Source organism: Catharus ustulatus, assembly GCF_009819885.2.
Source record: "Catharus ustulatus isolate bCatUst1 chromosome Z unlocalized genomic scaffold, bCatUst1.pri.v2 scaffold_26_arrow_ctg1, whole genome shotgun sequence".
In the NCBI taxonomy this organism is placed as follows: Eukaryota; Metazoa; Chordata; class Aves; order Passeriformes; family Turdidae; genus Catharus; species Catharus ustulatus.
This window is the reverse complement of record NW_024879445.1, coordinates 732,189-744,889: the sequence shown is the minus strand read 5'-3', so window position 1 is coordinate 744,889 and position 12,701 is coordinate 732,189. Positions and strand designations below refer to the sequence as shown.

At 40.9% G+C, this 12,701-nt stretch overlaps 1 protein-coding gene across 4 annotated transcripts in view; it reads right to left on the bottom strand.

The window, feature by feature from the left end:
* RASGRF2 (Ras protein specific guanine nucleotide releasing factor 2) overlaps nt 1-12,701 on the bottom strand; it is a 110,860-nt gene that overhangs the window by 75,143 nt on the left and 23,016 nt on the right. For all 4 annotated transcript variants that reach the window (XM_033086459.1, XM_033086460.1, XM_033086461.1 and 1 more), the window contains exon 2: nt 7,683-7,789. In XM_033086459.1, the coding sequence (XP_032942350.1) occupies nt 7,683-7,789 (107 nt within the window). The remainder of the gene's footprint in view (nt 1-7,682; nt 7,790-12,701) is intronic.

Sequence of the window (12,701 nt, the reverse complement as noted above, 5' to 3'; positions counted from 1 at the left end):
GCAATAATCCTGCAGAGCCACATTTGTTTGGCTTAAGTTATAACTTGCAGCTTGATTGTAAACCTCCCAAATCATAACCACCAAACCACCCAAACTCAGGGAGTTTAATATCCTTTTTATGGCACTGTACCCAGTTCCACAGTATCCAGCTAGATAACTGCATTTTTTAATGAGTTTCTAATTCTCACACTAAGCCAAAGAATTCAGCGGAATCTATTTGTTTTATTTATTTTAAGGTCTTGATGTTTTCCCATCTTTTTGGGATGACTTGAGGGAGCATGTAGCACTTCATCAATACTATTTCTCTCCATCTGCCAGATCTCTTTATGGAAGAATTCCCATCAAAACTGTCATTTCACTGTGCTAACACTTGTTTTATTCTTTAGGCCATTTTAAGATTACTGAAATAAATGCCTTTAGTCTAATCAGTATCAGGAACCATGGTGAAGACTTTCTTTCAGCTCTGGGGCAGTTTTCCCTGAAAAGAGACAATATCCCTGGGGCAATTAGATGCCACCATCAGAGCACCATGTCAGAAATGCTTCTGAGCTTCAGGTAGAGCAGAAATCAATTTTTCTCTGTGCAACACGTTCACCAGATTGACCCTGAAAGCAGCAAAATCAAGACACTTGGCTGCCTCTTACCCCAGGTTTTAGGGAGGTTGTTCCTCTGAGAGTCAGGCAGATTTATGAGATAAAGACCAAAGAAAACACAGCAGAATGGAAGTCTGAATCATTGACAAGGGACCCCTCACTACTTGACATGGTGTCTCTTTCTATTGTTGAGTTTGAGCACAGGATTTAACAGAAGGAACTTTTGGATTGCAATTCTCTTCCTTTTGAATTTCTTCCTGCTTGTTATAGCACTCATAAAACAATGAACATTTGCCATTAAACACTGTGAGGCTCTTAAAATTGCAGTAATGTGCATCCTCTGCAGTGTGGTTTTCCTGTAAATATTTACTTGTATTTCAATCAGTGTTAGTGCACTTACACACTGGAGGGGGCCAATATTAAGCACAGCTATTGAATTCAACACCTAACCTGGAAAACAAGCTTGGATTTAAAATAATTAGAGTAAGTTCCCACAGCTGTCATAAAGTAAAAGTTCTTCCTCCTTGTACCAATCATAAAAAGAATAAAAAGGGAATTTAATTCTATTGCGTTTGCTGTTGTATTGTGACTACTGCAGAAGTAAACAATACACTGGAAAAAGGAAGGTCAGGGCACCTCTTCCAAGAAATAAAAAACATACATAAATAAATCTGTCATGAAGCAATCCTCTTATCACTCAGCTGTGCAAGAAACAGCAGTGAAGTATGAGAATTGTTCTTTACCATTTTTCAATAATAATTTGTTTTGTTTTGCAAGAATCCTGGGTTTGTTTTTTTTTTTTTCAGAAACCAGAGCACTTCATCTCTTCACATCCTAAAAGGCATTTGCACATTCTAAAAAGAGTCTGAATTAAAAGCACTAATAGTGTCTGAGCTAGCACTAATTGTTTTACAACATTATTAAGATAAAAACACAGATACATATGTTGCATATGTAACATAAATAATAAAATGCTTTGATGTACATTTATAAGCAGTCTTCCCTACCTAAAACCAAATCCAAACAGGTGAAACAACCTCTTTTTCTATTTATCCTTGTCAAAATATTCTAGAAGTTTTGCTGCCAACAGTTTTCAATACAGAATTTGACAGGTTTTGCTTCTGTTTTGCTCTAACTGAGGAAAACAGCAGGAAAATAGTAGGACACAGCCTCACAAAGGATAAACTGCTGATGTAGGAGACAAGACATTGTTACACACAGTGCCTTTCTTTCATTTCTTTGTTTCCTCCTTTGGAAGAAATTTATGTCTATTTCTTGGATTCTTTAAATGCATTAAGCTGGACTTCCACAGCTTTGTTTTACTGGAGAACAAGAAACTTTGTTTGGGAAGACTGAAGGTTTTTTTTTCTTTTGAGATGCTCCTAGAGCAATTCAGCAGGGTGGCTTTGGCTGTCTAAAATGTCAGGCTCAGCCTGGAAACCAAACAACATCTCCTGCACTCCCATAATTAGCAGTATGAGGAAGAGTTAGTTAGAAAAGCCTGTGTACACCTACACTAACATAACAGGCTAAATCCATTTTCTTTCTCAAAACTACTGCTGGGAAACGAAAAATCAGAGGCTTTTGGAATAAACTTCTAACAGCCCTTTCCATCCATCTCTCTGCATGCCTGAGTAGAGATCACCATGTCCAAATGTGTTAACCTGAATATCCAGAGTGATCTCAGCAGCCTTACAAGAGGACAGGGTATCAACACTGACATGTATAAAAAAATCCACATGTAGGAAGAAGAGAGAATTGTACCAAAATGTTCAGGAGTCAAAAGAAGACAGAAGAATACATAAAACAACCTGCAAGCAGCCAGCCTAGGTCTAGTTTTGTGTCTGGGGTATCACTTAATAGAAAGAAACAACTGCTGAAAACCACAGCTTTTATATGAATTTGTATTAATATTTTATTGAGGGGAGCAATTCCATAAAGAGATAAAACATCCTGAAATCTGAGGCTGAACCTGACTGGTACCATCATCTGTACAGACAGGGCTCAAACCAGGTATTTCAAGAAGCTCTGACCACCACCTGCCACGTGGAGAGAGGAAGAAATTAATAAAAAAAGAAAAAGAATTAAGAAAAACTCCTGCACCGTTTGTGCTGACATGCTCAGGAAATGTAGGAAAACTGGAGAAAGTTTAACCACAGCCTCATTATTGAAGTCTCCTTGCTCTGGCAGCAAGCCATGACCAAAGTTCCAGTAGTGCTACCAGCAAATATTTTAGAGTTTTGTCCCAAAATGAGGCCAGGAGCACTCCATGCTAATTGCACTAAAGCTGCTCAGCCTCCTGTCCCTGCTCCTAGAGCAGTTCCCAAATCTGATATGTAAATTATCAAACTTCTAATTCTGTGAAAAACTTGGGTGTAGCCTCTGGGAGGCTTTGACTGTACCTATGGAAGGCCATTAATAAATACCCACTTTTTTCTTTTAATTCTGCCTATTCTCTGTTCCAGGCAGCCACTCCAAGGGGATGGAGGTCCAGGACAGCTGCACAGCTCAGAGATTTCTGGGGGGCCCACACTGGTGTTTGTACTGGATGCACCCCTCTGCCTCACTTGCAAAAAATCCAAAAAAATCATGTTAATCACAGCCTAAAAACCAGGCTTCAGTTAATACAGCTTCACTGACAGCAAGGCATCTGAGCTGCCACACTGAGCTTACAAACACCTGCAAAACACTGTAAAACACAGCAAAAAGTGCCTGCAAAGGGAAAGCCTTTTTGCTTCTGTTTGTTTTTTTTTTTTTTTTTAATTTTAAATTGCCAGTTAGAGGGCAGTAGCTCCTCGTACACTTTGAACGGTGACCCACGTGAAAGAAGCATTCTCATTTTCCTCACCACTCTTCTCCCACATCACCTGTGCAGCGGAGGAATGAGATTGATTAAAACTAAGCTGGCAATAAATTAAAAAAAGCATATTTCCTTTTCAAATCAGTTTCCCAATTAAGTTCATACTTGAGCCTGCATGAAAGAAGGGTTTTAATTCCCACACATGGTAAATTTAAGAATTTGGAATAAGCTGAAGTAGAGAAGTCAAATAAATTTTACTAATACTGCATCCAAATGAAAAAAAAAAAAAAAAAATAAAGCATAAGAGTTTTTGAGCTAAATGCAAAAAAGCCTTAGAATATTGAAGATTTTGTAAGAGAGAGTGATAAGTACACCTCAGGGTATTGAGGGTGACACAGATTTTTTCATAAGAGAGCAAGTTCTGGAACAAAGCCAAAAAAAGGACTTCCAGATGCAGCCACTGGCAGAGGAATTAGGCTTTGCCAGGAATAAATCCTCCTGCCCAAAAATGTATGTCAGAAGAAGCAAATCATGCTCTGCCAGTCTGGATATAACTGAGAAACCAAAATAGTGAAAACTCAAATAAAATGGAAGGAGAAGAAAAGTAAGTACATATGAGGAAGTGATAATGAGGTTCCACTAAAATATACTGGGTTAAATATCCCAGTTATTGCTCCAAAGCCAAACAATATCCCCTGTGAGGAGAGGGCTCTATGGACAGAAACAATGGACAGCATCACAGAAAAAGATCCTGTAAAAATCCTGTACTGGCCTCCAAATGAAATTCTTATTTACCCAGAATGGACCATGAGGTCTGAGATTGGGGCACCCTTTTTTCAACACTGTTCATAACTGAAAAAGTAAATAAGACATGGAAGAAATTTTGATGGCTACAAACATGTCCTGGAGAGAGAAAGGGAAAAAAAAAATAAAGAAAAAAAAGAAAAAGAAAAAAAAAAAAAAAAAAAGTGGTCCAAAATTAGATTTTCTATACATCCATCTAAGAAAACAAAAAGCCTCAGCTACCTCAGCTGCATTGTCTCAGCTAACACAGAGATTACCACGGGTCCTTGTGAGGACAAGACCCTCTGGAAAGCAATTACATATTTCTCAAATAGCAGCATATTCACAGAGAACAAGATGTTCCCAGGTCTGTTTTCGATATAAGAGCAGTGGCAGTCTTCTCAATGCCTCCTACAATTTGTAACCAAGACACCTGAGATAGAGAGTACAAAAAAGTACCTTCAAAGTGCTACACAAAATGCCATTCATCTGCTCCCATCAAAAACCGTAGGTTAGGCTCAAGTCAACAGTGGCACTTAAGAAGTTGCCAAAACTTCTCCTGCTTGTCAAAAGCACAGATAAACTGAAGGGAAAAGGTCTAGAGCAAGACACAGGCAAAATCCAACCCCTAAAGAAAATCTGTGCTATTTTGCTCAATTAAGTTGGCAAGAAAAGTCTTACACAACCCTCTAAAAATATTACTTTAGCCTCTTCTTATGTATCTTCAGCAAAAGACCCCATGGTTTAGTAAGTAATTAGAAACTCCAGGTTGTTCTGCTCAACACAATGCAAAGCAAACAAAAGCAGTTTCCAGTTGTGTAGAAAACGATCAGAGCACGTAGGTAACCCACAATAGGAAATGACACTCCATGCTTGCCAACTAATTTTTACAATTGTTTTGTCACTTGTTGGAATTTTGTCCAAGAAAACACAAGAAAGCCATGTTGGTATCCCTGGGAAACTTCCCTGAGCAATTTAAATTTAGTCCCAATTTAAATTTATGCAGAAAAGGGGATTAAGAACACCCCGAAATAGCATAAGACCATGAGACTGTCCCTCATGAAGATGTCCATGGCTCAATGTCATCAGGAGGTAGGCCTAAATAAAGTGGAAACAGTCTAAAAGCAAAAGGGATGGAGATAAAAATTCTATCTTAGTTAACTCAGAGACCCAGCTGTCCTGCAAAGCCTACATTTGCAGGTTCCTGGAGTCAGGAGTCAGACACCCTGACCCTGAATGTCACAGCCAACTTCTTCACAAGTTCTCAGTATTTTCAGCTGTGTATTGTTTATCACTGCCTTCATTCCGTGTCAGTTTCTACCTCAAAAACTCACGTGTGACACATTTACAGGCTGAACTACAAGGACAAAAATATTTACCTCATGGTAGGAAGCTTTTTTTGCTTACACACCTTTCTTACTCACACATCCTTTTTGCCTTTTAAACAAGGCAATGGACAAGGATCCCAGAATCCCAGGATCATTTAGGCTGGAAAATCCCTCCCAGCCTTGAGTCCCAGCTGTGCCTGATGCCCACCTTGTCCCCAGCCCTGTAATTCCCCCAGAAATTCCTAGACACCTCCAGGGATGGGAATCCAACCCTCCCTGGGCAGTTCCAATCCCTGAGCCCTCTTTCCATGGGGAAATTCTGCTGTGCCCACCCTGAGCCTGTCCTGCCCACCCTGAGCTGTTCCCTCTGCTCCTGTCCCTGCTCCTGGAGCAGATCCCAAATCCCTTTTGTGTGTCCCCTCCTGCCAGGGAAAGGTTGTAATAAAACGAAACTGATGCTTCAAAGAGAACCCCAGGATGCTGCTGTGCCTGAATGCCACAAGCACGAGGCAAAAAACCCTGCTCCCCTCTTCACTCAATGTCAGGAGCATGCCCTAGGATTTTAGATTTCATACTTTGCAAATCCTGTACTGCTTTAGTGCATAACTCTAAACTCCATACGGAGTGCTAGCTACTGTCTTCACATTTTGGTCCCACAAAACGATTCCTGCCCAAGGTGTATCTACTGAAGGCCTTTAATAAATACCCACTTTAATTCTCTCAGTCTTGTCTAGGCTCTGTTCCAAGGCAAAAGCTGTGCCAGCCCAGGGACAAACCTGCAGCAGCACAGGGACCCCTGAGCATGGACTGAGGTGGTCACCAGAGATGGCCTTAAGGGTCAGCTTTGTATTTTCCACATTCTGCACTGCATTGGTGACTCTGAACTCCACACAAAGTGTTCCAGGTTCTCTCCCAGCCCAGGCACACACAACAATCCTTTTCCAGCCCCAGAACCAAGGACACGCTGCAGCTCCAGCCCCAAAAAGTGCAAACAGGGAATGGAGGAGAGAATCTGGGAGGGTGGGACTGCAGAGCCTGGGGCTGGGATTGGACAATGAACCCAATGTGGGAATGGAACAGAACTGATAAAAGTGTGAAAATCCTGACTGGGATCCAGCTTGGGTGTAGCCATGGCCTGGCTCTTGCACTGCCCAAAGTGAATCCTTGGAAGGGCTTTTAATAAATCCCTGCTTTATTCCTTTAACCATTCCTTAATAATTCTGTCTGGCCTCTGTTGCAGGGATCTCTCCATGCACCAAGGCACCAGGCTGGAAGTGTTTAACCCCTTTTTTTTATCGTGGCCCAGGCCGGCCCAGCTCCAGGGGAGGCCGCAGGCCCCAGATTTGCCCAGGCCGCACCAGGCCTGCAGGCCCAGGGCCTCATTTCACCAGCTCTAAATTAAAAACCACAGGCTGCCCGTGTTCCATTTTAGTTCTGAAGCAGAATCGCTTCTGTTTACATGGCTCGTGTCCTAAGCAATTCGGGAGCTGCCTGGCTCCTTGTGCGTTACCATGGCACTGCAGGCTCGCCGGGGTGAGTGTGGATGGGAGGAGGCTGCACAAAGTGCATTTCAGCAGTGGCTTTGTCTCCACACAACACTCCTCAGGCCCTCAGCGAGACGACTTTCATGTGGATTGCACCTAAACCGTGGCCCCTTGCCACACAGACCTCTCCTCGGGCACAGACTAATGCATGGCTCCTACCACGTCCCTTTCCTCTAAATGGTGGTTCAGAATTTCAGCTACAAAATTTTGTTTGTCACACTTCATCATCCTAAATGGCTTGACCGCCTCTCTCTTACACTTACTTCTCTTTAAGGAAAATTAGTTTTCAAGGAAAAATTCATTTATTCATCTGTCATATCATTACTTTCCTCATTCACATGACAGACTTGTCTCTAGCAGAAGACTAATCCTAGGGCTTGTTTCTAATAAAATAATATTCTTCCTGAACTAATTTCAACTGCAGCCCAATTGCTTATGAAAGATAAAAGACAGTGAAACAAGCATTGAATGGTAAAGGTGTTTTTTTCCCATAACATACTCATGAATTGCAAACAACACGCAACTACCACATGTTAACATTTATTTCTTTTTGGAAGGTGGGTTTAGATTTTCAAAGTAATATCCATTTATCTGTAACAAAATGGATCAGAGGGTCACAAATTGAGTTTCATACCTTGCTTGGTGAATAGCTTCTACCCACTCATCTCCATCAACCTCATCCTCGCAACGCAGCTCCAGTGGCTTCTGCCCCTCATGGCCAAAGAGAACAGTGAAGTAATGCTGCAAATTAAAACAAAGGGGGACAAAAGGGTCAGAGACTCCTAAATTTAAAAATATATAGAATTTTAAAAATCAACAAAAAGCAACTGAAGAAAAGATACAAAACACATAAAACATCCCGCCCAGCAAATAAAAAACACCTTTCTGTACCCAGCCCAATGTGCTGCCAGCCCTAGGAAGATGTGTTTTAAGTTTTAGTCCTGAAACACAGATTGAAGTCTAAACTACCCTGACAATATTCCCCCGTGTATCAAAGTAATAGCTTTAATGTATTTATTGCTAAGTTATTGTTCTTAAACTTCCACATCCAAGACAACAAAATACAGTTCCCTAAAGAGCTCCTACAGCCAAGTACAATAACAGAAATACAGTAGGGTGCCTGCAGTTCTCTCTTCCATATTTTAGCCTCAAGAAGCCTCACCCATAACTGCATTTCACCAGAAAATGCTATTCACCCAAAAACTGTCATACCCCCACTGGCATTTCTTGTGTGAAGGGCAGTGCCCAGGTGTGCTCCACAGAACTCTCATGGAGGTTTTTGCTGCTCTCAGAATGCAGCATTAACAGATTCAGCTGGTGGGGAGGGGATAACCACCAGGCATCTACCTTAGCTCCCATTTCCTACAGGGAGAGTGATTTACAATCTTATTTTGCACAGCTTGTGTACCAACTTATAGCCAGGCAGCAAAAAGACTTCTTCCAGCTCAGATGAAAATAGGTCAGAAAATATTCTACTAGACACACACCTTTAATATCCACAGATGCCTCAAATGCACCCTTTAGAAATCCAGATTTCCACAGGCAGCAGGACCAGTGAGGGTCATAAAAACATCTTGGGTTTGGGTCTGAGGCCATTCAGGAGCAATTCTGACTAAACTCTCTGGATCTCACCACTGTCCTCACTGCCCAGAACTCCCCTATCCCTCATCCATCTCCACCTGTGCACGGGGAACAGAAATTCCTGTCTGGGCTCCAGCAGCCAAACTCGAGCCCTGGTACATTTGGCTTCCTTTTGAGTACCATGAACACACAAAAAAAAGGCATTCCAGGAGGAAGATTATTCACTTGTGCGTTGCATTAATTTGTTAGACATCACTACACCTGTACCAAGCATTCTTCATGCAGAAGACCAGCAGAAGTGCAGGATTACAGACAACCACCACAGAGGTGAGGCCAAATCAGAAGCAGCATTCACATTTAACAGGCTTTAACTATCGGAAGTTCAGGCTGAGATCTATTAAGTTCCAGAAATTAAACTCCTCCAGAACTCAAATTAGGATTAATAAATGAATAAAATAACAATCTCATAACCTGTGGGGTTTCAACAGAGCATGTCACTTAAACCTGAATGCCATGAATAGGAAAGAAAAATACATTTAATCAGATTCATAGGATTCTCCATAGCAGTGAAAGACAAAAACTTCTACAACAATACAGTGCAGTTGAAAATAACCTACAGCACAGTGAAAAGTGCAGCAAGATTACACACAAATGTGCTCTGTTTATAGAGTGGAATAGTCTATTTTAAAAAAGCATATTTAAAGATAAATCACACTGTTCAGCACTGCATATTATGTAACAAGTTATTTGCGTTTCATAAAGCTGTTACATATAAAATTAGAATAAAGACACAAGTGCAGACAAGCACTGGATTTAATCCCATTGTGTGGGGATTCAAGTTAAAGGGAGAGACAATATCAGAGTCCTCCCTACTTTTGAAGTGCAGCAACTCAGACCTCTTTAAAGCAAGACTTGCAGTGATCTCATGTCACAGAATTTAAACTCGGAGGTGTGCAGTTTCCATGGGGACAGGCACGCCAGAAACACACATTTGGACCAAGAAAATGCCTGCATTTAAACTAACTTAGAGGGCAGCCACTCTAAGGTCTGGCCCAACGGCAAGGAGAGCTAAATCACAGAAGGCATTTGTTTTGAAATCACCTACATCTGTCAGACCCTCAAACAAGCATATTGCATTCTAGCCTCAGCACCAGCTCTCACTTCATTTATCCAGAAATAGCCAGCTCTAGAGCAAGCAAAGTGAAAGAAAAATATCATAACATGCCTCTAAAAAGAATCTCGAAGTCATCTTTGAGTTCTCTTTTCAACATAAATGTTGCTCATTTAAAAAAATAATTTACTACAAGAAAATAAGACGGTATCTGTGATGCACTATTACATTCTCCAGTAAATGATGTATGTGAGTGGGCCTGTATATATAATTACACAGAGACAATGTAATTTTAGCACTGCCATTCAATGCCAAACAGTTGAGCTTGCACATCTCTGCAGCACAGTACAGGTGAAAAATACCCTTCTGCAGACACACCATCCTTTTCCTGAAGGGAAAACAGTAAATATTTAAGCACTGTAGCACATATTTACATTAACTACCCTCATCACCATCACTATCCCATCTGTTGGACACCAGGAATGCACTTGTGCTTCAAGTTCTGCTGGACTTTTGTTGTTCATGTTTATTCTGAAAACCACTGGGCTCGTAGAAGGTAATATGAACAATCTGTGTTTTGATATAAAACAAGCAATTTCATTCCAAGGTGTCTTTCCAGCATTGAGGTGTACACACAGGTGACATGGCAAGGTTTCATTTGCACAAGAATACCTTTGGCAGAGCTCTTCAAGGAAGGGTTGAGGAAAAAAAGGAGGGAAAGCTGAGGGAGCTGGCACAGGTATGAAGGCATGAGTGACAGCCAAGGAAGGCAAAGCCAAAAGCCAACTCAAAAAAACCATACCAAAAAAAAAAAAAAAAAAACCAAAAAAAACCCAAAAAACCCAACCAAACAAAAAAAAAAACCAAAAAAAAAAAAACCCACCAAAAAAAACCCCACCAAGATTCCCACAGAGGAATGTCACCTGGCAATTATTCCACAGAGGGCTTCAGTTCCTTGTAAATCCAGCCAGCTTTTGATCCAGTGCTTTTGATATCCCACCCTCCCACCAGCAGGGCAAGCCAGCAGGTAAATCACATTCCAAGGGGTGACACCAAACTGTCCTGTGAACTCTGAAATGGTGTGTGTGGTGTGGCAACAGATACCTGCCCTGCCCTAAGCTTTCCTTACTAAACATAAAAATAATTTATAGTAATGCACTGTAAAATTGTCATTTTCAAACTTAGTTGTGCCATGATCTCGCTGGGTGCTATTTCCTGATTTCTCAATTCCTGATTTCTCACCGATTTATCGCAGTCCTGGTTTAACTTATCAAGCCAGGACAATGACAGTAAGTTTAAAAGAAAATTACAGGCATCAGTATTGATGAGAATGGAAACCAGAGATGGAAAACAATGGCATAAAAATTGTCAGTGTACCAAGACTGCTACCAAAACATTAAGAGCCCTGACAAAAGCCTGTCTTCAATGACTTCCAAAGCTTAATCGTTTGCCATGTATTTAAGGCTTACATGCAGTGCCTGATGTTTGCAAGGGTGTGTTGCAAATCTTTGATGCTGGAAAAGGTGGCAGAGGTGATTAATTGAAACGTAACATGACAAGCTAAAAATATTTCTTGCTCTTGACTTCTATAGACATTTTCATTTCAGAATCTGGAAGCCCGTGTGCAACCTGAAATGCAAGTAAATTACTGAGCAAAAGAGAACAATCACTGCAGCAACTGAAAACTCCTCAGTAATCCCAGAAGGAAAAGCAGCAAACTGCAGCCTAAATCAAAGCAGCTTATGCTATCCAAGGACACATTAACTCATGAAGTTTTCAGATGTGTTCTACTGACAGTATTTTGCCCAGCCTCTAAAACACAAAACAAAATGCATATTCTGTATTTCTTACATGCTGGGGAAGTGGAAGGAAAAGAAGGGGAAATGCTGGGAAGAAGGCAGCATCTCTAGAAGGGAATAAGTGGGCAAGGATGCATGTGTGTGTGAAAAAAACTTTTTACTGTTTGGTAAAATTTAAAAGATTTAATAAAAAGGTAATAGGAGATGCACATAAAGTAAGGGGTTAAAATGGTTGAGTGGTAAGTTGTTTTGGGAACACTTTTTAAAATATGTTTTACAATACATTAACTTGTATATTTATAGTTTTTTGTGCATAGTTTAACTAGTTTAACTTTTTTTGGGAAATGTTTAGCATGGCTAATTTTGCATTTTCTTTTTCAGAGCATGCGTGTTTTTTGTTTTGTGGTTTTAATTTTTTTTTTAATTTTATTTTTTAATTTGGGTGGTGCTTTTGGTTTTTTGCAGTTGGTGATTGTTGATAATTGAGAATTGATAATATAGTCGATAGTTGATAATTGTTGTGTTAGTTGTAGGGTTTTTATTATATGTTTACAGGCTGTTATTTTAACTAAGTGGGTAGTTTAAGCATTCTATTTCTAAAAAATATATGTCTAACTTTTGTTATGAGAAAAAAACCCTATATTCATACAAAAAGCTATTTTAACATTATACATACAGCATTTATCCCAATAGTTAGAAAAGCCAGCAATATGTCATGCCCTTATAACATGGAGGTGAGGGAAATATTTGGGGGAGAAGGCAGCAATCCCTCAGAGAGAAAGATTCTTTACAACAGTGCATGGTGTCAGGAGATGGGGAATGCTTTCAACAAGAAGAGGGCTGGGTTAGATGGGATTTGGGGCAGGAATTGTTCCTGTAGGGTGGGCAGGGCTGGGTGGGATTTGGGGCAGGAATTGTTCCCTGCAGGGTGGGATTTGGGGCAGGAATTGTTCCCTGGCAGTGTGGGATTTGGGGCAGGAATTGTTCCCTGTAGGGTGGGCAGGGCTGGGTGGGATTTGGGGCAGGAATTGTTCCCTGTAGGGTGGGCAGGGCTGGGTGGGATTTGGGGCAGGAATTGTTCCCTGTAGGGTGGGCAGGGCTGGGTGGGATTTGGGGCAGGAATTGTTCCCTGTAGGGTGGGCAGAGCTGGGTGGGATTTGGG